The sequence below is a fragment of the Papaver somniferum genome, chromosome 11 (genome assembly GCF_003573695.1).
Source record: "Papaver somniferum cultivar HN1 chromosome 11, ASM357369v1, whole genome shotgun sequence".
NCBI lineage: Eukaryota > Viridiplantae > Streptophyta > Magnoliopsida > Ranunculales > Papaveraceae > Papaver > Papaver somniferum.
In genome coordinates, this window is record NC_039368.1 from 110,090,348 (window position 1) to 110,118,342 (window position 27,995).

The 27,995-nt window shown below is 36.0% G+C and overlaps 2 protein-coding genes and 1 long non-coding RNA gene across 7 annotated transcripts; all 3 read right to left on the reverse strand.

Annotated features, from left to right (window-relative positions):
* Positions 1-395: 395 nt before the first annotated feature.
* LOC113322955 lies at positions 396-2,102 on the reverse strand. 2 transcript variants are annotated; one of them, XR_003347372.1, is made up of 6 exons: positions 1,903-2,102; positions 1,443-1,643; positions 1,296-1,360; positions 1,066-1,171; positions 686-784; positions 396-555 (listed from the first exon to the last, which is right to left on the reverse strand). It is a non-coding gene; the product is annotated as an uncharacterized LOC113322955 (long non-coding RNA). The 2 variants fall into 2 exon arrangements; XR_003347371.1 differs by lacking the exon at positions 1,296-1,360.
* Positions 2,103-3,473: 1,371 nt separating this feature from the next.
* On the reverse strand, positions 3,474-8,634 carry LOC113322149 (lysine-specific demethylase JMJ25-like). Of its 2 annotated transcripts, none has more exons than XM_026570186.1 (8): positions 7,351-8,634; positions 7,096-7,237; positions 6,572-6,635; positions 5,732-6,488; positions 5,431-5,487; positions 4,859-5,159; positions 3,958-4,117; positions 3,474-3,824 (listed from the first exon to the last, which is right to left on the reverse strand). In XM_026570186.1, the coding sequence occupies exons 1-6, from the start codon at positions 7,606-7,608 to the stop codon at positions 4,923-4,925; spliced, it is 1,515 nt and encodes a 504-aa protein (XP_026425971.1). In that variant the 5' UTR covers positions 7,609-8,634; the 3' UTR covers positions 3,474-3,824; positions 3,958-4,117; positions 4,859-4,922. The 2 variants fall into 2 exon arrangements, with proteins under 2 accessions (XP_026425971.1, XP_026425972.1); XM_026570187.1 differs by having other exon boundaries at positions 3,958-4,123.
* LOC113322151 (ankyrin-2-like) lies at positions 7,797-15,708 on the reverse strand. Of its 3 annotated transcripts, none has more exons than XM_026570189.1 (13): positions 15,643-15,708; positions 15,475-15,543; positions 15,309-15,374; positions 15,018-15,191; positions 14,282-14,422; positions 12,877-13,016; positions 12,487-12,573; positions 11,584-11,709; positions 10,966-11,124; positions 10,173-10,274; positions 9,132-9,279; positions 8,945-9,024; positions 7,797-8,406 (listed from the first exon to the last, which is right to left on the reverse strand). In XM_026570189.1, exons 1-12 carry the CDS (start codon positions 15,656-15,658, stop codon positions 8,993-8,995), a joined length of 1,260 nt encoding a protein of 419 aa, XP_026425974.1. In that variant the 5' UTR covers positions 15,659-15,708; the 3' UTR covers positions 7,797-8,406; positions 8,945-8,992. The 3 variants fall into 3 exon arrangements, 2 of the variants coding, with proteins under 2 accessions (XP_026425974.1, XP_026425973.1); XM_026570188.1 differs by having other exon boundaries at positions 9,109-9,279; XR_003347049.1 differs by lacking the exon at positions 7,797-8,406 and having other exon boundaries at positions 9,132-9,304.
* Between the last annotated feature and the right edge of the window lie 12,287 nt (positions 15,709-27,995).

A 27,995-nucleotide genomic window follows, 5' to 3' on the forward strand; every position in this document is an offset into this window, starting at 1 on the left:
CATAAAATGATATTCGTCGAGTATAAAAAGAATGTGAAGTTCTACTGCTATATTACGGTAATTCAAGAACTGGGTAAGCATTTTCTGATGTCCGATCGACCGCCTTAATTGCAACACCCCTTTTGAGCTCAATGATGGCAATTGCCATCGAACTTATGTGGATGACCAGAGAGTAATGATGTAAATTGTGATGTCCCTTAAAACCGGATGCGGCTAGATTTGTATCATGGTTCCACATTCCTTGATAACAAAGTAGTGCATAACGGGTTGTCATCTTTTAATTTAGGCACGCATACTGCAAACACAATTCCATCACCTCCTAAGTCTATCAAGTTGGAGTACATATATACACGGAGCACAAACCTATTCTGTTGGAACTTAAAACAATTTACCCAATTTTGTTTATGCTACAGACTGATTTGGGTACCTAGTTAAATTCATATTACCCTCAAAATGAGTTACCCATAATAATTTATACTACCTTGAAGAGTAAAGTTCTCATTGAAATTTACACGACCGTGTTGTATAGGTACCCAATTTATTTTATAGGACCATCTGAAAGATGAGCAACACAGAGAACAAACGGGATTAGACATGTTAACAAATTGAATGTTTTCTACAGATTGAAAAGGATAAAGAGCAAGGATAAAGAGAGCAAAGAGCGCAAAGGATAAAGAGAACATACATGTGGATTGGATTGAAAATCAAGCTCCAGTTCACCTTGATCATCTTCCCACAGATTGTAAATGATTAACCATGTACCATGCTCACCGATCCCATTGAACTGAAGTTAGAACAAAAACTAACTAAATTATAAAAGAACAATACTGAAGTTCTGATTCCTTACAAGAAGTTCTACTAAAACAATCCAATCCAAAGTACAGTAATTCCCCACTAACAAAGTGTATTACTGGTGGGTGCAGGATAAAGAAGTGACAAGAGAAGTAACGTCATCCTATGGGCTGTAGTGGCCAAATCCTAAAGGAGACAGCCTAATTGAGATAACAAAAATATCAAAGGCATCATTTTCTTAGTAGTTAAAACAGCAAGCAATATCTAACATACCATTAAGGATTTAAGCAACCGAGGACAGAGATTAACTTTCATTATGTGAAAACCCATATCCTGTTGGCATTTCTTGGATCATCTTAAGACGCCTACACAATTTTTCCTGCAGAGAACATATATAAAAGGAACAATCAAAAATAAATAAAATTTAGTAGTTCCCAAAAATTCACGATTATGCTTCTGTTTTTTACTAAAGAAGAAATGTTCAAGAATTTTTCTGTCTTTACATGTTGAATGAAATAAGATATAGCTGCGGCGATTTCCGAAGGCTTAAAGTTTAGGAATTTCGTTCCTGAAATCATTTCCAATGCATTATGAAACTGTTTGTATTTCATTGATTAAACTTGTTCTAGTTTTGACAAGAGATAACATACCTCTAATTTTGCTTAAAAAAAGTTGAACTGATGTTGAGATCAAAGTTCTCGAAGGCTTATGCACATTGATCTTTATGAGGAAGTAGTCTATGAATGAGAAAGGTGTCACTGCTACCATTCTCCAGTTCAATGTGCTCAACACTAAAAGCTCCATTCTATTTATTGTTGTCACTTGAAAATGTGAATTTTTGGTTCACAAACCTGTACCGTTTTCACCAAAAAAATAGCAATCAGGTATACAAGAGAAATATATTACTAATGAAGAACAGTGCAATTCTTTAATTAACACCTTCATGAAATTAAACTTACGAACAACTTAACTAGAAACAACTAATTCGTCATTAGGCTGAAACCCTATAATTTTAGTTCGAATATAAGAAGCCTGTGTATCCATTTTGAAATAAATTGATGCAATATCATATACCAATTTGACCTAATTCACATAGGAAAAAAATCAGACCTTTTTCAAGAGATGACCTGATTGGTACACGGATTCTTCTCTACTTCAGTTGACCTGGGTAGTTTCAATTGGAATTTCAGAAACTGGGGATGATGCAACATCATCGATAAGCATCACTATTGTCTTGCTGGGTGCATCAGGACTCTGCAAACTTTCATATATGAAGATGAAAATGGTGAAACCGAAGATGAAGATGACAATTAAACTCGTGCTTCTCTCAACACCCAACCCGTATAACCTAACCTAACTAGGGTAGTTAACCTAACTCGACTAGGGAGGGTAGGTTAGAAATAAACCGGTTTTACAAACTCACTGGGTCAAACTGAGTCCAACTCGCACATGGTTGTTGCCTTGTGGCAGAGTTGGACTGTGAGAGTACCTTTCCAAGGAATAACGACTTTCCTCGAGGTTCGCTCTTGTTAATTTGACAGCTCTTCAGCTTTTGTCACTCTTTACAATTTTGATTTTTTTAAATGATCAAATGAATTATATAATTAATTTTTTTCTCTTGTACATGTACCCAGAAGATGAGATCATCGATTAATAAAAGAAAGGTAGTTGTTATGATGTAAAAATGCGTCTCAAGGCGCCTTGTTATGCTTCCCAAGTTTAACGCCTTAAAGTGTGCGCCCAATAAAAGTAAGTATTGATTTGCTTCCGAAGTAAAGGTGTAAAACATGTCGTGTTATACTGGCACTAGCACACGAAAGGGCATCTCAAATGTGTTGTTATGTGATGTGATGTACCAAGAAATTAATGTGTCCGTATGTGATGTCGTGGTGTGATGTGTCAAAAAATTAATGTGTTGTGTCTATAACAATGTGTTGTAATGTTTTGGCACGCATTTTGTGTTTTCAAATGATATTTGTATAATGATTGATTTAATAAGTCTTCAGATAATTCTAATATAATTAACAACAAATAATAATTGCCTAAGTTTTTGCAAATATACTAGTATATATTTTCTAATTTTACGAAATTTTTGACGAAATTTTATTCCTAAAAATTAGCGTATACACGAAGTTTCCATTACTTATTCTACTATCAAATAAACTCTAGAATACAGATTTTTGTGAAATATATTTATTATGATATATTTTGTTGCGTATTCATGCTTGCCCGTGTCACTTATTGTGTATTCATGCTTGCCCGTGTCACTTGTTGCGTATTCATGCTTGCCCGTGTCACTTATTGTGTTGTGCCGCATGTTGTTTTGTGCTTCGAGCTTAGTCAAGAACGGCACAACACGTTTAACGTGTTGTGTTATGATGTGCTTACATCTTTAGGTTGGATATTAAAACTTTCTTTCTTTTCATTTTTCATAATCGTAAAAAGTTCCGGTATCTTCGAGTGAAGTAATTTTTTTTTCTTTTCAAAAAGAACATATAAGTATAACTCACAACTCATATTTGCAAATGCGTTATCACCAGCATTTGACAAAATTGAAACACCGAATAAATTGGTATTTAGTTTACCTTGATACCTGAAAGGAGCACGAGGTTACAAGTCATAAGCGTAGAACATGCGGCGGAGTTCTTAAACAATAGTGGAAGTTAAAGTAAAACAGAAGGTATAAAAACAAAAAATTGATTCCGTAAAATTTTGAACATGATATTAAGCATAAAAGTGAACTATCGCATGATAGTGAACTCCATTTAAAACAACGCACAAAATTTACATAGACAAAATCGTCGGACCATAAATGACCCTCCTTGCGATATATTGATCACTGCAGGTTTTTAAAACATCAGGCTTTGTGCAACTGGTGGCAATGACAACTGGTAGACTGGTTTTGTATCATCTTTAGCTGGTCTAAATTCCTCTGCCGAGAAATTACGGCTTTCGCACTATCTTGATTTCATTTCAACTTCACAAGCTTTCATGAAAAAGTAGTTGTTGACGTGTACTCCATCTTAGCGTACCTAAAGTGCATGAAAATTAGATTTCAAAAAAGGAAATAAATCCGGTAATTAAGCTTGATCAGTATTTGATCTTGGCAAAATGGTGGCTTTACGATTGATTTTATAGTGAACGGGTGCCAAACTGTAATATCACCTTTCCCTACAAACTTCTTCCAACATACGTTTTTGGCTACAGCGTTGGGAAAAATCGTGTCACCATGAGATCGCAAGCCCCTGCAGCAAAAGCTTTCAAGTCTTTCTGCCTATGGATTTTTTTCCTTTCCATTGCTTCCTATGAAAAATCAGACAGATTCCTGCAGCTTTATAAAGACAAACAAAATCACATGGTTTACAAATCTGTAATAAAAATGAGGAAATCACATCTGAAGCCTACTGTGAGTTTTTCTACTAAAGACCAATTTCTGGTCCTTTTGTGATGAGTACATCTGTTCTGTTGAGATCTAAGAAACTTGGTCGACAACCATAAAATTGATCCAAATCGTTTAAACATAGATCGCCAGACCAATGCAAACTCGACCCTCTTAAACCCATGTTAAAGTTAGTATAATTACGATTGAGCGGAAACTCGAACTGCTGGCCTCCTATTTGAGAGTCAGACTCCTGACCAATTGGGCCAATATGCACATATCTTAAAACGTCTGAACACAGTAACTAGACAAGTCCCCATATAGGCATATATAGCCATCAGTATGTTGTGTGAGGCGAGGCGTCAAGCCCATCGCCAGAGGGTTGAGATTGGAAGGTTACGCCAGGTTTTCTTTGGTTTCTTGCCTAGCGACGAAAATTAGTATCAGCAAAGCTTCTCACAAACTGGCATTTTTCTCATTTGCATCGGATTATTTTCTCCCTAAAACCAAATGCAGTTCTATTAAATAAACCGGACATTATACTGTGCTACACACCATGGGCTAAGAGTTACTGCATTAAACTCAAGGAGAAAAGTAGCCTTTTCATCTAACATCCAAAAGAAAGTAATACCCCTTGGTCATCAAGGAAGAAGAGCTAAGAATCACCATTGATATCGATCAACACACCTTGGATGATGCCCGTCACCTCCATCCTTTTACACATTAGATCTACACCAAAATGGTTTCCCAGCTATTGGCAAATATCGTTGAAAGTTGTAGTCTCGAAATCCACTTCTTTCAGTATTTCAACTATTGCAGCTTCTTTGCTAGGTTCTGCCTTTGGATTAATACTTGCTTTGCCTTTTATTGGTTGCTCGGGAGAAAGCTTGCCAGCAGAATTGCTAGAGTGTTTGCCGTTTGGAACCTTGAAATGACATTCCAGTTGATTCAATGCTCTGTCAACAGCGGAGAGGATCATTTTCTTAACCTGTACATATGAAATTAAGAATATTTGGGTCAAACTTTTTGAGCTGGAAACAACATGCATGATCTCAAACATTGAGATTCAAAACAAAAAAAATGAAATAATGCAACCTAGTACTCTCTGACAAGATATCGTGGTTTAACAATATCATGTTTGAATTACAGTAATATCACTTCGAAATATACATACTAGCGGAGATCGATATACTAGCAATTAGTCTCATGTTTATCACTTCGATATATCAGCATTTAGTCTCAAGTGTTTAGAATTGTACCTCCAGCTTGTCCTCCTTTGCTATGTGCTTACGCGGCAGAAAACGTAACTCCTCAACCTGCGTCATAAAGAGACCCAACAATAGCATCATCCCTAAGACATACTAAAAAATACTTTGAACACAACTAAGTAGTATCCCACAATTGAGTCTCAATCAATTAGTTAGACAATCCTGAATCCCAATATGTAAAATACAATTCAGTGACACGGGAAAGGAAGAAGGACAGCATTATTAATGAAGTAGAACAATATAGATCTTCGTCAGTATAGAGGAGGATGTTCCCACTGAATATGGTACTGACCTTGCACAAATTCATACAATCAACAGCTTTGGAAACTAAGTGTTCGGAACCTTTCATCAACCTGGAAGTTGTTTTCTCACGCAGTGCCTGGCACATAACATTTGGCTCCCAGCTCAAGCCAGATGTTAGTTCTTGCACATTACGAACAATCACGGGCTCTCCTTTGACCCAATGCTTCTGGAAGTTCTCCATGTCCCCATGTTGGATTTCTTTAGCTTCCGGACTGTACAAGCAGTTGCTGTTTTTACCTTTTTGAGAAACAGATCTCCTTAGCTTACTGCTGTCAATGTCAACATCGCTAACAGAGTTAAAACAGGATCTCTGCTGTGTAGGAGTGGCAGGATCATCAAAAATGCTCTGTTTTGAAATTTGTTCTGCTCTATTTACTAACTCCGACACACAATTATCCGGAAGAATGTACTTCAGCTCTAGAATACCAGAACAGCAAGATGCACAACTGATGCTGCCAGTATCCACAATCTTCCACTCATTTGTAGCTCGTTTCAACAACCTTGCTTGACCTTTCGAAGGCTTAGTTTTTTTAGCCCGCATAGAAGACTTTGCTAGACCTTTAGAAGGCTTCAACTCTTTAGCATGCATATGTGGTGTACCTCTGTCTATATACTCCTCAGTTTTTTCTTTTGCACCCCCAGGTAGCATACCATCACGAATCTCCCGGAAACAGGAAAGGCAAAGATCATACGAACAGTTTGAACAACTTCTGTGCAAGTCAACGATTAAAGTTTGGCAGTTGTCACTGCCCACAAGCCATGTAAACTGGTTAAGTCCAGAAAAATAGAAGGACAACCACACAATGGAACGCATATATGAATTACATACCAATAGACACGCTCATCAGGACCACATATAACCTCTTTCATAGATACCTCTTGATGAGATAATCCTGTCCAGAAGGATATCTTGTTAGAGAAAAAGATAACAGTGACAAAATTTTGAGAAAACTTTGCAATGTCTTATACAAATTTCCAAGGATGCGCATTTTCATTTAGTGCATAACTTGCACTGTTGCATGCCTTCAATGTTAAGATAATGTTGCAGTTTTCTAGGGTCCTTTTTAGGTGATTTTTATCATGTGCCCTTTCTTTTAGCCTCTGTATCATGTGACCTTTCTAATGTTCTTTCTTCTGTTAATAAAGCTACTTCTTTTTGCCTTAAAAAACAAATTGTCCCAGTATCAACTTTGGCGTATTAGTAACATACAAGCATAAGACATGTGTCATTTAACACGACCACAAGCTATAATTAATATATGGAATTCATGAAAGATGATATCAGTTCACTCATCGAGCTAGAACCCGAGGAGAGCAAGAATGATGTTTGATGCCCAAGGTTATGAAGGATACCTTGAATCCTAGCCTCTGTCTCCTTTTCCTTCAGTTGTTCTTGGTCAAACTGTTTCAGTATTAGAAGAAGATATCGTAACAGATAAGTATTGTATTCAACCTTTTTTTCTGGATCTAGCTCCATTTCCGACTTCTGCAAAACCTGCACATGTATCATGAGACAAGTATATAAGACTTACCAAGGTAATTAGAAGGTCACAAGTGGTGACAGGATGACAGCAGTGAACAAGAAAGGAAAAGTAATAGTAGAATAACCTTTGATTTTATGGACAAAGAACGCAAGCACGATTTACAAATTGCAAATTCCATGACAAACTGGGCAAGCCTCTGCAATTGACTCCAATGATATCCCAGGATACCTACAATAGACAAAACAAAACACAGAAATCCACTTGCATCAATAATCTGAACCACTTTCCTCTTGTTGCCAACAGAAATCCACTTTCTTTCATGCTTCTTCTTCTTCGTCTTCTTTCCATTAACCTTTGGTTTCTTACTTGTATGACGACCCATACTTCACCCTCTCACTCACTCACGGTAATCAAATCCGTTTTACCTAAAAATCTTCTTTCGCCTCTCACTCTCTGCTTCAACTGTGAACCTCTCTAGAATTCTTTTAGTTTGGGAACCCTAGCTAGAATCTTCTCCTTTAAAGTCTTTGATATTTGGATGAGTGTGACGAATTTTTTCCGTACTTTGTGTAGGTGGTGAGTGCAAAATGGAATGGAATAGAATGCTAGCATCGTGCTTTTTACACCATTTGAAGTCGGTCAATCTTTTCTTTTTCTGTTCATTTTTTTTTTTCTGAAGTTGTAAATCGATCTCGACTTGTGATTACTTTCCACGAGTACACAATTGAAAGTGGAACGACTTGATGGTTGACGGGCTAATCAGTATTTTCCAACAAAATCACATGTTCAATGCTAAGGAGGATCAAAGACTTCAGTTAAGAAGTCCGAATCAATTATCTAAAACTCCGAGAATCAAAACAAAGGAAGAGGTAATCAGGGATAATGTCTAGCCTGTAATGGCAACTGAAACTTATTCACCCACCTACTAGTGGCATAAGAAGTTAATAGAGTTCCCTTTTAATCTTCATCAACAAAAAATTCCAAGCAGAGTAGAAATGTATTAATTATTTAAAGTAATGGCTTGCTACATATAGTTACAATGTTAGCAAAACCCACTACCTACACAAAAAATTGGTCACATAAACGTCTTCTAGTCGTGATTATCAGTCTACTACCATCGCCATCCTCTTCTTCCTATGGACGTAGGATGATTGACTTCAATCTGGCTTCATTAGCATCCCTGTAAGCACGGACAGGAGATAAATACTTAGAAAGTATGCCAGAGCGTAAAACAGAAAAATTATGATGGAGTTTCTTGTAACTAAACGAGACAGATTCTACAGATTTAATAATAGAATGGCTTCGGACTTGGAAGAGAAATCAATATACACAAAATATGAGAAGGTTCGATAAATAAAATAAGTTTTCACATTGTACTAGTTATTCTGCTCCAGACAAAATACAAACAGATTTGGCAAAACAGAAATGATACTTCTCCCACCGACAGTTCATGGATCATATAGGTTGTGAAACAATGTGCAACATTGACACTCCATCACACGATTCAAAGGAGTTTGGCCAGTAAACCCTCTGGCCATGTAAGTTGTGGGTAAACATGTGTCCTACACGTTTCTAATAGGCAAAAATGACTGACATCTAGAAAAAATAAGGGACACCTTTAGGCAAATAAAATAGGTGCCAAATTTGAATGAGAATCCAAGCACTTATAAATGACGTAATTAATAATAAACTTTTAACAAAGGTCAACAAAACTGAACCTGAATGCATCTACAAGCTCTTTGTTTGCAGGATCCAGTGTCAAACCCTTAAAAAAGACATCTGCTGCTTCGCGGTACCTCTGTGATAAAAAATTCAATAAATAAATTAAGATGTGATTTGTCTGGGGAAACCGAAAAAGCAATGCAGAGGCGAAGACACAGACTTTCAGAATGTTGAGTGCTACACCTGCCCTGTAGTATGCCTTTGGCCAATCAGGCCTTAAAGATATGCATTCAGTTGCATCCCTTAACGCTTCATTTCCGTCTCGCATACACGCATAACACGCACTCCTATTGGATAGTAGAGTTGCATCTGCTGGAGCAACTTCCAACGCCTGTATTTCCATCACCAAAATTTAACTGCGAAAGCAGTCACAACTCACAACACACAAGAGGAAACCAAAAAAAATAGGATATAAGAATGAAAATGTAGAAAGTAGTTCAGAGTTCAGACAGTGAGAAACTAGGACTTCTAAAACAAAGTCCGACACATGTAAATTGGCTCGCTGAAAAGATCTCACGGGGTCTCTTGTTAATCTTTTATTATTTTTCCTCTCCACAGCCAGACTTAGAGTTGATGAATGTTAATACAAGATTTCGCACCGCTTAATTAGTCCCCTAAATTATAGATAATATCAATGATCACTATAGTAATAAGGCTAAACAAACTTCATAAAGCAATTAATTATTGCAATTGATAATACCACGACATAAATCAGTTCTTAACTTCCAATAGATCCATGCACTACAGGAAGCCCAGAAACCCCTAGTAACTACTAGTCTGGAAGCATACACTTATTCTACTATCTAATGGAAATGTGATGTACACCTTAGTTACTCGTGATTAAGTGAAGGTTAAAGTAATTTGCTTGCCCCGCCTGAAAAATTTGTGCATCTTATTGTCTATTACGATGGAACTACAGACACTCATGGTAGACTTGGAAGAAAAAGGAAGCACCAAATAATGGTGTTGAACTTAACATGCATATTATACCAAACAAGCTGATAACGAACCCTACATTCATTTACCACTGTGCTCATTAATTGTGTGCAATCAGAAATATAGATGTAAAGCTTGAAGACATAAATATTCACCATCAGCAACAACACTAATAGGCTATATAAATTAACTCATGAAACTAAGTTTACTCTTACGTACCACCACTTAAACATTATTCAATTACCACTATGTTACTGATCATTTGTTTTCAAAGTTAATAGTAAATACCTCTGAGTACCACGTCGCTGCCAAAAAGTACTGCTTTTTGTGAAATGCTTCTGCCCCCTTCCTTTTTCCATGAAGAAACGTCTCATAGGCTTCAGGTTTCTTCTGTTCAAAAGTTCAGAATCGTATTGTTAAAGACTTCAGAAACAAACTGGAAGTACAAGGCATTTAAAATGTAAAATGGCAGTAACGGCAACGAAGAATAAGAGATGTGAAATGATGGTTATTGCACTGGTTCATCATAACGTGACACATAATATCCTTTGATCTACATATTTTACTTCATTATGCCTCCATCCCTTTACTTCCTTTAGTGTTCTTATAATCGTTTTCAATTGCAGAGTTTTTCTAAAAGATTTAAGCCAAGAAGTGCAGATGAGCTGTAAAGCCTTCGGTTCTTCCCTTGTCCTTGTAACCTCTGCAACCATAACTGCTTAAGCTTGTAAAAGATACAATGGTCTATTATTCTTGATAAAACTAGGGCCTCTACTTATTTAAGTGGCTATCCCATAGCGTACAGTTTTAAGGGTTGTACAAATGTTGTAAATGTACTTCTACTTCCGAACATAAAGGCCTGCTAGGTAATAGTTGTCAGGCACCTGCAGTATTTGATATTGATACTGATGCAAATGACATATGGAGGAAAAGGGTGAGGTCGTGAAGGATTACTGTAAGTGCAAACAGACAGAAGTATTTCCTCTCATTTTCCTCAATATATAAGGAATTCCGACTCAAGTTAACACGTAACTGCAGTTAGAAGTCAACTCATCACGTGTGTAAGATATAGATTATGTACCTTCTTCTTCTTTTTTGTGGCCTCAGAATGTACGTGCTCCATAAGTCCAGCAATTGTCCAATTCGGATATGTTGGAATGCGAGAAGTCACAGGAAATAGGATCTCAACGATTTCATTACTACCCTCTTTGGCAGCATTTTCTACTGCAGTCATCCCTTTCTGTGTTTAAAAAATAAAAAAGAAGTTTGATATGATAAGCAGGATCATAAGATAACCCGACATCCAGTCAACCCAGTTCACTCAAATGGTATTGCCAATACTCTTGACTTTTGATGGAAAAATTAGTCATACCCACACACAACCAGCCTGCCACTTATATTCTCAAGGATATAAGTTTTCATGCAAGAGGGCATCTTGGTGAACCTTTTAATTGTAAAGAAGGTGTAGCAAACTAAGACTATGATGGTATGAATTTCGATAGAAGAGGGTCGAATAACTCCAAGTATGAAAAATTGCATTTTAATAGTCGCATAGACATACTACTTTTTCATTTGTAGGGGTTAGCTGAACCCGTGACGGAGGGGTCACAATGGGCCCACAAAGTCATTTATATGGAAATAATAGATGATTTGAACTGGAGAGAAATTAATTAAGCGGCTAAGTATTAGGTATCCATACAATATCTGTAACATTTGGATCAGCACCAGCCTCCAGTAAGCGCACAACAAATTGTGTTAGCCCATAATTTACTGCCAATATCAGAGGGGCAAATCCACATGATTTGGCATTTGGATCGGCACCTGCCTAGATACATGCGAAAAAAGGAAGGTAAGAGTTTATTAGTTATCAATATATGCATAAAAGTTTAGGAAGACAGGGCACTACATCTTCAAGAAGATTCTGAGATAAGATTTACACTAGCATGTGGCCCAGAGTATTATGTTTTGAGAGATCTGCACAGGTCCATAATTATCTTTCACATTATTATGCTTTAATTTAATTTTGTTCAGGATTTCCATTTATAATGAACCAGAAACATTAATTTTAAGCATATCTAAGTTATGTGCACTTATGACCAGCAAGCTAAACAGTATCTTCTTCTAACATCATAATTTCAATAAGGTGATGTATCCATGTCATCCATATTAACCAGGGTATGGGTACTTAGGGTACCCAACTCTGGGATTGTGTGAAGCACCAGCTTGTGTAACAGTGCTCATATGTTGAGTTAACAATCACCTTTGGACCTAGAAAACGAGCTATACACCAAGAGAAGAAAATGGCACAAACAAAGAAAAAGAAGTTCAGAATCAAACTCAAATATAACTGTAAAAATTTACCACCACTGGTTTTACTCAGAAATGGTCAAACAGATAAATAACTGGATGAGTCTTTTCATGGTCAAACAGATAAATAACGGGATGAGTCTTTTCATACAAGCAGGAAGTGTAATCTAGATCCACTAGATGTAGATATTGTGTAGATTCCTTCAAAAAAATCAATCTGAGAAACATCTGAGAAGATAATATCATGATAATTAATAAGACATTATGCCACCAGAAGGTTGAGACCTTTTTGTACCTGTAGTAAAAGATCCATGATTTGCAGTGAATTGTTAATAATAGTCGAATTTACCGGAGTAACCACACCCAACATCTCTACATTAGGCTGCATACATGAAGGAGCATAGATTTAGTGAATAGCCCAACCAAGTTGGAAAACCAATTGTAGATATAAATCATTTGTGCACTACATGATACTCCAACTGTTCTCAAGTAGATAATCTAGTCATTTTATACAAAAGCAAGTTAGAGAGCTGCATAGAGTTCCTGAACCGCAAGAAACTAATATCTCCTTTTTTTACAAAAGATAACTGAAACATTGTAACAATGCCCTATTTTTATTTTTATTTGTTGATCAACTACTTGAAAAAGAACAACTGTTCATTTAGTGGTGGAGAAGTCTACTCACATCTGCATGGTGATCCAACAAAACTTTAACAGCATCAACCTGGCCAAGAACAGCAGCATATGACAGGGCTGTGCCAGATCTAGTCGCAACATTAATGCGGATACCATTGGAGAGTAACAATGTCTGTATCTTTCTATCACCTGCGGATAAAGCGGGCATATGATATCCACACCAATTTATATGTCCAAAATCCAAATGCAAATGCAAAAAAAGAAAAATATATATTACAGATGAAACAGCCTACGTCTTTATGCTAATTTGGGATAAAGAAGTAGCAACATGAAGAAGTCTACATTGCTCTAGTTAGACCGAGCACCAAGGTGACACATTTTGATATATCTTAAGGTTCACTATAGGAGATTCCCAACAGATACTGTATACATATCTAACTCTTTAAAGTAAATATGCATGTACCAAGTGTTTGCGTCTATGTGGCCAGAGGTAAGCCATGAGCCTCAATCTTCAAATGCTCCAGAAAACTCCAAACAACATAAAAAATTCTAAAAAATGAACTCATGGAGGATACAAAGTTTTTGAGAAGGATCATCTAAGCCTTAACCAAGCATGCTTGTCTAATGCAGAATAGATTCTCACAGCAAGAGAATTTTTGCAAGGAAAGCTAAAGCCCAATGATCTGGATAAAATAAAGTGTATCTATCAGCAAAGATAAGAAAAAAAAAAAAAAAAACTATTATCAAACTGGAATATATCCACATAACAGTGTTAAGAACAATCTTTTTTTTATATGCAGTCCCTTCTAAATGAAATGCTCAGTCCTTGTAGGATGTGGTACAGTCCTAACATAAAGTTTTCCTTGAAAGGGCAAAGAAAAGAATGAAATTTTATCCTACCAGGCAAAAATCAGTCTGATATTTTACTTGTATGCCGATCATAAACCAATCAAAAGGGATTATCTACAAGAATGATTTCCTTGGGAATGTCAGAAAGTTAGACAGTTCAAGTACTCCATGTTCTTAAAATACAACTGATGAAACTCATAAAAGCATAGCATTAGTTAAGGCGAAGATGCAAAAAAGGACGCCTTGGTCGATGGTTTTGCTGGATACATATAGGTTGCGTAATATTAGACTGTTGTATAAAATAAGGTTAACAACTAGTAATAAACTAAATTTTACTGGGATATGGTAGCAAGAAAAGTTTAAGCTAGGAATGGGCTTTCCTCGCCCATTGCACGTTGTTACGTCTATAAGTACACAATTAATGCAATTGTGTCTAGATAAGGAAACTACCATCGATATACCAAGTCAAATTGCTTTCACTTGCTAAATATTAAGTGGAAAATATAAACAAGTTCACGCACAAGGACATACATATATAAACAGAGAACATGTAGTTTTAGAAGAATGTACAACTTATGTTCTTAGGTTAAAGATATGGGAGGTACCTCCCAATACAGCATAATGCAAAGGAGTATTAGCTGTACTATTTGGATCATTTGATCCATCAGGATTGGCACCCTTCTCAAGAAGATACTCGACAGTGTTAAGTTGTCCTTTAACAGCTCCATAAGATAAGGGAGTTACACCTGAAAAACAAAAACACCAATAAGATTAATTTTTATTTTAGTTGAAGAGGTTTCCCTCTATGTTTCAAGCGGATCGTTGGGAAAAATAGCAAACGTGATTGTTCAAACATTTAATCCAAGTTCTATTCAGTCCCCCCTAAACTATGTCTATCTAGGCACGATAAGGAAAGTATTCTAGTCCCATCACATCCTTCGGAAGAAGGCCCCCGCGAATCAGAAAGTGAACAAACGGTCATGGTGAAATCATCAACCCCAAAAAGGACAAACTTAACAAGCAAAATTTTTATTTATTAATAGGAGACTTAAAAAATCTTTCATGAAGTGCTTGAATTTGTATTTATTAACAAGCAAACAACTTTCGGAAGATCCACCACATCTTGTCGACAACCGTTATCATACTTAAAAAGAATTACCATAACAATTTTTCCTAATCAATAACGAACAACAACTAAATCCATGGACAACAGCTCATGGTGAAATCTGCTCTCTAGGAGTTTAATCTCCAAGGAAACAAAAATCAAAGTTCCATTGAAACCAAATCAGAAAAGGAATATATCAAAAGTACGAACTAAACCATTAGAAAGAAAGATATTACCATGATTATCTTTCACATCAATATCAAGATTCAACTCTTCAAGCAAGTATCTACAAACATCAACTCTTCCTCCAGCAGCAGCAAACGCAAGAGATCCTCTTCCATCTCCATCCACAAGACGTTGGACCGTTATTGATAACCCTTCACCTCTCTTATCGCAACATGAAGCTACCTCTGATAATCATACAAATATCTTCAGAAACAAAAAAATAAATAATAATAATAATTTTTTTAAAAATAGAAGAAAAAAAAACATAGATAATCAGACTATATTCGAGCAATCGAGCTTACTCTTGAAACGATCAAGGTCCCCTGTGTAAGCAGAATTGAGAAGATCAAAATACGCCGACATACCGCCTGCAAAAAGAGTCAAACTAATTCAAAATCAAAATCCCAGAAAGGAAAAAAAAAAAAAAGAAGGAAAGAACGGGGAATTTTGAAGTAGAAGAATACATACATGGAGAGTACAGCATGTTGAGCTCATCTCTATCCGGCCTGAGATCGAGGTGTTCTAGTTTTCGTGGAGCTGCAAAGACAGAAAACGGAAATGTAAAAGCCAGAGGAAGAAGATTCAAAATCAGAACTAAAGAAACTAGCTAGGGTTTTACAGAGAAGGAAAACGAACTTTGCTTGGTCTCCATATTGTTGTGAGAGTGGAAAGGGGAACTTAAAAGAGTGAAAAGAGATTTAAATAATTTGTTAGTGCTTGATTTTTGGTGTTTTTCTTTTTTATTTCTTTATTTCTTTTTTATTTTCTGAGATACCGAAGACGCGCCAAGAAATGTCAGTGTACGAAACGGTTGGATACCTGTCGAATTGACACGTCATTCAAAAAGTAAGAGTAAAAAGTGTTCTTATTTGTTGACCAACAAGTAACCGGAGGTAGTCAAAACTCACAACATCATTGGGAGTGCGGCTCTAAATCGTTAGATACAGGCGTGACAAGGGTAAGGCGTTTGTATTTGGTGACCCACATTCCAGGAGAGCACCAAAATAATTTTGTCATTTTTTGATTGGTAAAGAAGAACTCGATGCCGATGAGTTTTGAACTCATATCATCGATATCATCACCCAATGATTTTATTACCATACTACCGTGATATCTGCGATTTTTCTTTAATTCCACTCATGTAATATATGAATGTCAGCTAAATTAGTAAGCCTTGGTCTCATTATATGGAGCATTCTCCACCTTGTACTATGCTGTTATAAGAAAAGCCGAAATAACTAAAGCATACCGCATCTTAAATACCCGTCGTTGTTTATTCATATTTGAGCCAAAGTTTAAACTGACACCTTGATCCTGAGCTAAGTGTCAATATCTCTTACTCTTCTCTTCTATTATGTTTCTTCCCTTGAGATTCGAAAAGCATGTCATTCATTCTCGGGTGTTTCTTCCCTTATCCTACTTCGTACACAGATCACGCATAATTCCCTGCCCAGAACTTCTCCCCCTACTTCATTATCCTAAAATTCTTTATCAACTACAACAACTGGAGAATCAGCTTTTCGAGATTTCTCAACTTGCCTTTGCTGCCTCCATTTCTCCATCTTTCCAGGTTCCTAGACACAATAAAAAACATTTCAAGAAAAAAATAGTTTGTTAACCATTTGTACAACTGTTGGAGCATTGCTCGGTAAAACTCGCAAGCGTTGCTATCTCAAGCTTGTTTGTCAATGTTAGTGATCAAAACTATAAGTATTGATTTCTAGTCTACTTATAGCGATGTCTCGGGCTAGGATAGATTGTGTAGTTGAGCATTAGACTTCACGGCGTTCGTCATTTGAAGACGAAGAACTACTAAGGAGAGCTTGTGGAACTTCATCAACAAAAGGTATATGGAGACTAAAACTCATATATCACTTGGAAAGTTTATTTCTACTATATCTCTTATATTGAGATGAAAGTCGTATTGCTATATAGTATTCGATTATGCACATTTGATATTTCGAGCTGAGTTTAACTCGCTTACATATTTCTCGAAATATATGTTGGTAAGATTTCGCTTCAACTAAGTTCATCTTATATTCTTAACGAAAGTCAAAAGATGATCATGTGAAAATCGCCGAGTAACATCTTACATGGTTTGTGTGATACAATCATGTGGTGTAGACTTGGAATGTTTCGTAATGATTATTTCAATAACTTGGAAATTTCTTTGATGCTAATAGTTTGTGAAAACAACCATTGTCATCCTCTAAGAATGTTTCAATGATTGAAATAGAGTTTAGAACAATTGGATATAAGCATAGTATGTGTACTTGCATATATGTAATCCATGCCCGACAACCATAATATGCATACCCGTACGCGTACCTGTTGGTTTGTGAAAGTACGGGTACCTAAGTACACATACCGATACTCTTATTGGCGTAAGGTTTGAGTCCGGGAATTTCTGTTGTGTTTGGAGGTATACGTACCCGTTCGCATACTGGCGAACCCAAACTCAGTCTGGCTACTTAAGTATGCGTACCCGTTAGCATACTTGAGTAGTTAAAGTTCAAAATCGGTTTGTTCATGAGTATTCTATGCAAACCGTTGCTATAATGTTCATGAATTGATTCGAGTGAATCAAACCGATTTGCTTCAATTGTGTTCTTGTGTACTTCTATGAGAGTATAGCAATTGAACAACTCTATAACTAGTTTCGTTTGAGTCATTTGAACTAGTTGTGGTTAAGATGAACAAGGTTGATATGAGAGTATTCATATAGCTAACTTCGGTTAACTACTGTTGAGCCAAACTAGTTTAAACGTTTAGGTACGGTCACTCAAACCTAAATGAAGGTACATTTCATTTGTGTATAACAAGCTAAGTTCAATCTAACGGTTGAAAGATATTAGCTTGAATCTAATCAGGTTTTCATCTAACAGTGAATATTGAATGCTTTGTTACCAAGGTAACTTAGATTGCAAACCCTGATTTGAAAACTATATAAGGGAGAACTCTAGCAACTGGGAAACCTAATCCCCATACCTTCTGCGTAATACTAGTTGCGACTAGAGTTGATTCTCCTTTAACCTTAGGTTTTTCACGAAACCCTGTAGGTTAACGACTTGAAGACATCATTGGGATTGTGAAGCCAGACCCAACTATTTTCTCTGTAGTTGCGTGTTCTGATCTTACTTGTACTTTTGTGATTGAGTATTATCCTTGTTAAGATTTTCTTGAGATTTATCTCCGATAGGTAAGATTAAAAGTAGTCACAAACATCTTCCTCTCATCATTTGTGATTCCACAATATCTTGTTTCATTTCCATACGATTAAGATTATTGTGAGGTGATTGATAATACTAGGTTTTTCTTCGGGAATATAAGTCTGGTTTATCAATTGGTTCCTTTGCACCTTGATTTAACAAAAAACAGAACAAAACTCATAGGTATTTATGTGGGAGACAGATTTATCTATCCCAATAGACTTTTCTGTGTGAGACTGATTTTTTATCAAGTCTTCGACTTTGGGTCGTAGCAACTCTTGGTTGTGGGTGAGATCAGCTAAGGGAATCAAGTGCGTAGAATCATGCTGGGGTTCAGAGACGTAAGGAGCGCAAGATCAGTGTGAGATTGGTTAGGGCTCAACTACATTCCAGTCTGAAGTTCATTGGTAGTAGGATAGTGTCTGTAGCGGCTTAATACAGTGTGTTGTTCAAAGCTGGACTAGGTCTCGGGATTTTTCTGCATTTGATGTTTCCTCGTTAACAAAATTTCTGGTGTCTGTGTTATTTCTTTTCCGTATTATATTTCGTTATATAATAGAAAAATCATAGGTTGTGTGTTAAGTTCAATCAGTTCTTGAATCCGACCTTAGGGTTGTTGATTGAATTTATTGACACTTGAATATTGGTTTGTGATACCATCCAAGTTATTTCTCTTATTCAATCAGGCTCGCAAATTCCTATTTGTTTGATTGCAGATTGAATTGAGAAATTGAGATATAACTCTTTGATATACTTTTTTATAGATTGAGTCTGACTGTCTGTTGATTCTCTTGAAAGTATATTGGAGTTTGTCTATTCAGAATGCCGAACGAAATATCGGGTGTGGTTGTTAGACCCCCGATTTTTCAATTTGTATCAGAGAAGGAAAACACGTTTAAGACTTCATAAGTTTGTGTTTGTAGCAATCTGATTTCTGTGGACCTAATAAGTATCTCAAAAATTAACGTACATAGAGATGTATTCCAAAGTTTCTGATTATGCCAAAAAACTTGTTTTTTCCTCAAAGGATAACTCCTTAGTAGATTCTTCCGAATCCCGATGGAAAACACAAGAAAATTGACATCATGTCAGAATCTGAAATGGAACTCACCGGATCGTTAAAAAAATCTGCTGAAATCATTGATTTTCAAGTTTCTAAAATCAAGACTCTTGAAGAAAAGAATGATCGTCTCATTGATGAATTTGAGAAATCTCTTGTAAAAGAACATGAACTCTATTGCTTTATTGAATCTCTCTCTAACAATATCGAAAAATTGGTTCAAGAAATTACTCTATAGCCTAAAAAGATTAGTATGCTTGACGATATTGTTAAAGAAGACTCAATTAGAGAAGATCGTTTAATCAAGGATCGTTCATCAGAAATAAGCAGTCATCGTGTTGAAAAAGAGAAACTTGTTGCATCTCTTCGGTATGCCAAGAACAGTGTAACACCTTGAAAAAGGAAAACTCTGTTTTGATGAGTGAGTCATCCTCTGCACCTATTTCTGATACTCACAAGGTTTTACCAAGCGTGAAGAAAATTCCCTCCAAGGAATTATCCACTGTGAATCTCTTACAAATTTCACATGTGCTGGAAAAGGTTATGAGTCAAGGAAATTATGTTTCTAATCCACGATGTTGTTTCTTTTGTGGGAAAATAATCATTATGCTCTTCATTGTTTTGCTAGAAAGAAACAAATTTCTGATCTTCATAATTTGCTTCTTTTCACAGTCAACAGAGTAAATTGTCTGACGACATCTACAGTGAATTTCTTTCCTGTAGAAAACAAGAATTCTTATAAGAATGATCTCTCCTCAAGAAATTGTTACATGTTACAAGTTCCTCTTAATGGTATAAACTCTTGTTTCACTAATGAACACATTCCCTGTGTTTATAAGAATAAGTCTGGCAAGCCTAAGTCAAGAAGATGGAAGTCCTTCAATTCTTCCACTCTGGAACCAATTTCTAGAGGTCCTAGACCTAGTCCTCAGAAAAATCCTTCTGATTGACCTTTAAAAAGATTTATGACAAATTCTTCTGGAATAAGTTATAATCGATGGAAAGATGGGAATACACGACACAAATGCTCAAAATATATTTACAACTCTTCTCTCAACAATCGTAGTGAGGTTACATCTCGCTCTTTAATCTGATTCCAGGTAATCTCATCCTTGTATTTATCTTGAGAGTTGCAAGGATGATGACTGTGGGAGTATCAAGATTAGTTGTATGATAGTATTTGTTCTATGTTTGTTAATTATTTCTGAGTATTTGGATCATGTTGATCCTGTCTCAAGCTCTAATTTGATGAAATACCTCTAGATTATTGAGCTAAGTTAACAAATAATGTGTTTCCCCTTATTGGGTTTTTATGTAATCCATCTTTGCTTTGTGACCGGTCCACAAATGCCGTGTCCTCCTCGTGTGAGTTCATAGGGTTTCCGTAACAAGAAGTTTCTTCTCTTGTTCACAAACACACATATATATATGATATATTGTGTTGTTCCATCCCTATCAAAAATTATATGGAGAACTCTTCAAGATGTTAAGAGATTGTGAATCTTGATATGGAGGAAGACACTCAAGGATGTGATTCGGTTCAAGAGCTGGTCTTGAAGTAGATGCTTGCAAGGAAAGAGCACAACTCCTGGATTGCTGAATATTTCAAGGACTTATCCCGTTTCCAGGATGATTGAAAGGTCGAGTTTGCAAATCTTCAACTGCAAATAAACCATCTCTTAGATGGCTAGGAAAGAATCCTTGCTAACCAAAAGATCTTTATACGGAACCAGAAGAAACTCATCATGGACTGTGTTAAGTCTAGACAACTTGCTCGTGTTGTTGATCGAAAAGTCTGTGTTTTATCTCATGAACATGGTGTGTCCACAGTCAAGAAAATCAAGGAAATTAGCGACTCCTTCTATGATGGATTCACTGAGAGGTATGAGGTTATCAAAGAGCCTTGATTTTGTCTGGGAAACTTCTTATGATAATTTATTCTTGTGTTTTTAAGAAGGAGAACTAGGGTTTGGAATAGAAATTATTGTGAGTACACATGGCTATTGCCAACGTTTTCATCTTGCAATGTTTTTAGATTTATTTATTTAAACTATAAGTTATTTGGAAGATGATTTTTGCAGTATTAATCTTTATGATTTCATATATTGAAATTTTTTATGGGATATGTTGTTTACGTCCGTGAACCTTGACTGTCCCATATGTGCGCAAAAGTTAACTCTATTATATATATATGTCGGTATGCAAATATTGATAAAATATAGAATGAACTTTTGACAACAAAATTTAAGCATATTATGTCATTATGCAAATATTGATGGAAGATAGGATGAACTTTTGTTTACAAAGATTAAGTCCATTATATGTCATTGTGCAAATAGTGATAAAAAAAATGAATCTTTGACTATTCGGCAGTATTGGTCTTTTCTTGATCCACATCTTTGTGTATGTACTATGCGGATCCGCAAGTTCTCTTATGTGAGCATGACCAATTGAATTCATCATTTTCCTTGTTGTTAAATTGAGATTTTTTGATAGAAATTCATGTTTTATGTGATTTGTTAATGTCCAGAGAAATCCTTTTTTTTCTTGTAAAAGTGAGGCCGCTCTTGTTTCTTTCGGGAATGAAATTTTTTATGGGGGAGAGTTATTTTTTGAACTTGTGCTTAATTGCCGAATCTTTATGGGGAGTGCGGTTGTGGAATATTGTAGGAGTTATCTTGTATCTTTATAAACTCCTTGATGAATGCGTTTAGCTTCGCCTATATGATTTCATCTAAATAAGTTGATATGTTGTTATCTTTTGGTCATGAAGTATCTCTATGAAAATTTCATTAGAATCCCACTAGTTTTCGTACCTTTTCCAATTTATATTGACAAAAAGGGGGAGAACTAATGTGTAGTTCACACTACAAATACATATGGTTTACGGATCATTATGTAAGGAGGAGTGATTTTCATTGTGAGCTAAAGTATTGACTAAGGGGGAGTGATACATATCACCATAGTATTGTTTTCAAAGTTGTGATTCGATTGGACTTTGATGTTGTGTAATAATACTATGACACTGTATAATAATGATTGAGAGCAACTGTTTTCTCATTGTTATTTCTAGGGATCATCAACAACTATGATACTGAGTTGAACACGTTCAGAATCACTGGAGTACTTGGAAGTGACGAAGATTTCGAGTAATGTTGAAGAACCAAGGAGATCAAGCATTTGGATGAGAAGCTACAAAGTTTATTTATTTTGTAATCCATATGTATTGATAGCTTTGTCACTAAAATTGACAAAGGGGGAGATTGTTAGAGCAATGCTCGGTCAAACTCGCAAGTGTTGCTATCTCAAGCTTGTTTGTCAATGTTAGTGATCAAAACTACAAGTCTTGATTTCTAATCTACTTATAGCGATGTCTCGGACTAGGATATATTGTGTAGTTGAGCATTGAACTTCACGGCGTTTCATCATTTGAATATGAAGAACTACTAAGGAGAGCTTGTGGAACTTCATCAACAAAAGGTATGTGGAGACTAAAACTCATTTATCACTTGGAAAGTCTATTTCTAGTTTATCTCATATATTGAGACAAAAGTCGTATCGCTATATAGTATTCCATTATGCACATTTGAGATTTCGAGCTGAGTTTATCCCGCTTACATATTTTTCGAAATATGTGTTGGTAAGCTTTTGCTTCAACCAAGTTCATCTTATATTCTTGACGAAAGTCAAAAGATGATCATGCAAAAATCGCCAAGTAACATCTTACATGGTTTGTGTGATACAATCATGTGGTGTAGACTTGGAATGTTTCATAATGATTATTTCAATAACTTGAAAATTACTTTGATGCTAATAGTTCGTGAAAACAGTTATTGGTATCATCTAAGAATGTTTCAATGTTTGAAATAAAGTTTAAAACAATTGGATATAATCATAGTATGCGTACTTGCATATATGAAATCCATGCCTGGGAACCATAGTATGCATACCCGTATGCTTACCTGTTGGTTTGTGAAAGTCCGGGTACCTAAGTACACATACCGGTACGTGTAAAGTTTGGTTCCGGTAATTTCTGTTGTGTTTGGAGATATGCATACCCGTTCACATACTGGCGAACCCAAACTCAGTCCGACTACTTAAGTATGCGTACCCGATTGCATAATTGAGTAGTTAAAGTTCTAGAATCGATTTGTTCATGAACTAATATATTTATATAACAAGAATGTATTCTATGCAAACCGTGGCTATAATGTTCATAAATTGATTCGAGCGAATCTAACCGATTTTGCTTCAATTGTGTTTTTGTATACTTCTATGAGAATATATGATGCATATTCGATCAGTGGTACCTAGAGTCAATACTGATGTGAATAAAAGTCATGAGAAGTATAAAGAAAAGAATAAGAACACAAAGTAAATAACACGATTGATTTTTCTAACTTCTTCTTCTTTAAACCGTGAAAGAAAAACTCTATTACAAACCATAAAAGTGGGTGCCTTCTCTCTCGTTTTTCTCTACCTGTCTAGCCTAAAAATCTCCTCCTTTTATAGGACTGTAAACTTGTTGAAAAAGGAATAAAGCTATGAGTTTTTAAAACTCATCTAAACTAGGAATCCTATCTAAGTTAGGAAACCTCAAACTTCTAGGCCAAGTTATCAAACTTACACCTCTTCTAGTACCTTGTAGATACTCTTTAGCCGTAATATGACTCAACTAAACCTAGGCTAACAATCAGCCTCATCTGGCAGCTTTTAGCTGTCCCTCTGCTACGATACTCTTGGTATTTGCTTGCTTAAATTCATGTGCATATAATCTTCACATCACTTTTGTTCTGTGAAGATAATCTTCACATCACTATCTATCCTTAATACGGCTCAACTGTTTGTTACGATACTCCTGTATCATGGCTCCCCATTATAGGAAGCTGGAACTCCTGTGTAAGCTCTAGACTGAAGGTGGGGAAACTCAACCTCACCTCGTTCCTTGTTAAACCATTTTTCTTTGCTTGGTACTTGACCTGCACATCCCACGCAAAACGTTACACGGTCCCCTCTTCTGGTTGACGCCATTTTTGTCTCAACAATTCAATTTTCTTTAAGAACTTATCCTCGTTCTATCCACAAGTCTTCTACTGGTGGTAGCTTCAGTTCTTGTACTTGTTTCTTAATTTCTTTTAACTCAGTTACAGAAATCCTATATAACCCCAAGTCTGGTAAAGAAGCATCTCCGACAAGTGCAATCTCATGCTCAACAACTCTCTTGGGTGGTATAATGACTTATTCTTGGAAGAGATCCACAAACTTCTTCTTTAGTGAACTTAATCCACTTTGTTGTCTCATATAAAATGTTGTATGTAATACCACTTTCTTTTCCTCTTTGGTCACAGGCCTGATTAACAATAAAGAGAACTTCCCACAAGCATTGATGAATCTATTGACTTGGTTAGTGGTAACCAGTTTCATGGGTAAATGGGTTTTTCTAGCCAGAATTCGAAATTTTCTTCCATCTTTCTTGAACAAATAAGAACGCTCTCTATGATAGAGGACAGGGTCCCGTTCCCACAAATATGGATTTTCAAAAATAACTTGTGTTATATCCAATGGCACAACATCATAGACAATCTCATCAATAAACTTGTAAGTGATAGCAAATTTGAATCGACACTGCGTTGATACCTGGAGTTCAGTATCCTTCTGTATCCATCCAAATGGGTAGGGTTTTGGATGTGAAGCTGTGGATAGTCCCATTTGTTTCACCAGTTTTTCTGAAATTAAGTTCTTTTGACTTCCAGAGTCGATGATGGCCTCGACGATGCTTTGTTTTACTTGAATCTTGACATGGAACAATTCTTCATGTAGATTCACTTGTTCTGCGTCTGTTAGCTTTGTCATCAACGAAAGTTTTGTATATAGCTGATCTATTTCAGATATTATTTCGGTATCCACAGCTTCTGATATCATAGTTTTCTTCTTAAAACTTCTTTGTCCTTCAACCTCACGCAATTTCTTTGGTTTAAGATGGGGATAAAGGATCCAGCAAGTGTCCTTGAGGTGACCTTTCTCCTTTCAATGCTCACACACCTTTTCTTTTTGTTCAGCTGGTATAGACTTGTTAGTCGTCTCAACCCTTCTTTGAGTCTTATCTTCTTCTCTCGTAGCAACTCTCTAGTTGTCTGATTCTGCAGCACCTTCATCCTTCTGTTCAACGGCCACAACTTTGTTTATAGCATCTTCAATGTCTTGTACACTGAAAAGTTTCAACTCCCTTCGTATATAATCTACCGGTCCACTATTGTACTTCTGTAAAGTCTCATCACTAGTAATGTCCACATCTAAAGCTAAAGCTTGATTGTAAAATTGTGTAGTGTACTCTTGGACACTTTGTTGGTACCGCTGTCGAAGGTGCTTACACTTATACCATCTTTCATCCAAGTAACCCACGGGATAAAAGTGTTTTCTCATAAGTTACTTAAATTGTTGCCATGTCATATGTTCTGTATCGTACATATTTTTGTAAGCTTTCCACCAAGTTGATGCATGATTCAACAACTTCAAACTGGAAAAACTAATGTTTTGCGACTCCACTAGTTAGTGTACCGTGAAATACATCTCCAACTTATCTAACCAACCATCAAGTTTTTCAGCTTCTTTGACTCCATCATAATCAGAAATCTCAAGTTTAAACTCAACTTTCAGACCTCCATATGGGTTTCTGTTTATTATGTCTTCTTCTTCTTCAGATGAGCTTTCTTAATCATCTTCCTTTAACTATTCTTTTTTTCCTTTTGTACTTTCTTTTCTATTCTTAGGTTTTGGTTTGACATCACTTGATTTCATGAACGCAACAAAGGTATATGCTAAATTTGGTATATTAAGTTCAAGTTTAGCAAACTTGTCCTCGTCTGTTAGTTTAGAATTCTTATCATCTTCACTTCCCATCTTGGTTTTAGTACTTCCTCTAGGTTTTTTTGTGTCTGGTAGAACAACAGTATCTTCCCTTGATCGCGTATACTGAATTCGTGTTGAGACCATGCACCACAACTAACCCTAGAAGTCAGAACGTGGATCTGATACCACTTTATACGTATTCGATCAGTGGTACCTGGAGTCAGTACTGATGTGAAGAAAAGTTATGAGAAGTATAAATAAAATAATAAGAAAACAAAGTAAGTAACACGATTGATTCTGCTAACTTCTTCTTCTTTAAACTGTGAAAGAAAAACTCCATTACAAACCATAAAACTGTTTTCCTTCTTTCTCGTTTTTCTCTACCTGTCTAGCCTAACAATCTTCTCCTTTTATAGGAGTGTAAACTTGCTGAAAAAGAAATAAAGCTATGAATTTTTAGAACTCATCTAAACTAGGAATCCTATCTAAGTTAGGAAACCTCAAACTTCTAGGATAAGTTATCAAACTTACACCTCTTCTAGTACCTTCTAGATACTCTCTAGCCGTAATATGGCTCAACAAAACCTAGGCTAACAATCAGCCTCATCTGGAAGCTTTTAGCTATCTATCTGCTACGATACTCTTGGCATTTGCTTGCTTAAATTCATGTGCATATAATCTTCACATCACTTTCGTTCTGTGAAGATAATCTTCACGTCACTATCTAGCCTTAATACGACTCAACTGTTTGTTACGATACTCTGTATAAATATATCAATTGAACAACTCTATAACTAGTTTCATTTGAGTCATTTGAACTAGTTGTGGTTAAGATGAATAAGGTAACTACTATTGAGCTAACCTGGTGTACACATTTAGGTACGGTTACTCAAACCTAAATGAAGGTACATTTCTTTTGTGTATAACAAGCTAAGTTCGATCTAATGGTTGAAAGATATTAACTTGAATCTAATCAGGTTTTCATCTAACAGTGAATATTGAATGCCTTATTACTTAGATTGAAAATCCTGATTTGAAAACTATATAAGGGATAACTCTAGTAACTGGGAAACCTAATCCCCACACCTTCTGCATGATACTAGTTGCGACTAGAGTCGATTCTCCATTAACCTTAGTTTTTCCACGAAACCCTGTAGGTTAACGACTTGAAGACTTCATCGGGATTGTGAAGCCATACCCAACTATTTTCTCTATAGTTGCGTGTTCTGATCTTATTTCTACTATCGTGATTGAGTATTATCTTTTCTAAGATTTGCTTGAGATTTATCTCTGATAGGTAAGATTAAAAGTAGTCACAAACATCTTCGTCTCATCGTTTGTGATTCCACAATATCTTGTTTCGCTACCATATGATTAGGATTATTGTGAGGTGATTGATAATACTAGGCTGTTCTTCGGGAATATAAGTACGGTTTATCAATTGGTTCTTGTGCACCTTTATTTATCAAAAGACGGAAAAAACTCGTAGGTATTTCTGTGGGAGAAAAATTTATCTATTTCAATAGACTTTTTTGTGTAAGACAAATTTGTTTAAGTCTTCGACTTTGGGTCGTAGCAACTCTTGGTTGTGGGTGAGATCAGTTAAGAGAATCAAGTGTGTAGAATCCTGCTGGAGTTTAGAGACATAAGGAGGGAAACTATACCTTGATCAGTGTGAGATTGATTAAGGCTCAACTACATTCCAGTCTGCAGTTCATTGGTAGTAGGCTAGTGTCGGTAGCGTCTTAATACAATGTGGTATTCAAAGCTGGACCAGGTCCTCGGGTTTTTCTGCATTTGCGGTTTTCCTCGTTAACAAAATTATGGTGTCTGTGTTATTTCTTTTCCGTATTATATTTTGGTATATAATA

Excerpts from the sequence above, each read along its gene's own strand:
- LOC113322149 (XM_026570186.1), bottom strand. The coding sequence starts at position 7,608 with ATGGGTCGTCATACAAGTAAGAAACCAAAGGTTAATGGAAAGAAGACG. Across the intron at positions 7,238-7,350 it reads CTTTGTCCATAAAATCAAAG|GTTTTGCAGAAGTCGGAAAT; the intron begins GTTATTCTACTA and ends ATACATGTGCAG. Across the intron at positions 5,160-5,430 it reads CAAAGGAGGACAAGCTGGAG|GTTAAGAAAATGATCCTCTC; the intron begins GTACAATTCTAA and ends TCATATGTACAG.
- LOC113322151 (XM_026570188.1), bottom strand. Across the intron at positions 15,375-15,474 it reads CAACATGCTGTACTCTCCAT|GCGGTATGTCGGCGTATTTT; the intron begins GTATGTATTCTT and ends CTCTTTTTGCAG. Across the intron at positions 11,125-11,583 it reads ATCCAAATGTTACAGATATT|AAAGGGATGACTGCAGTAGA; the intron begins GTATGGATACCT and ends TTTTAAACACAG.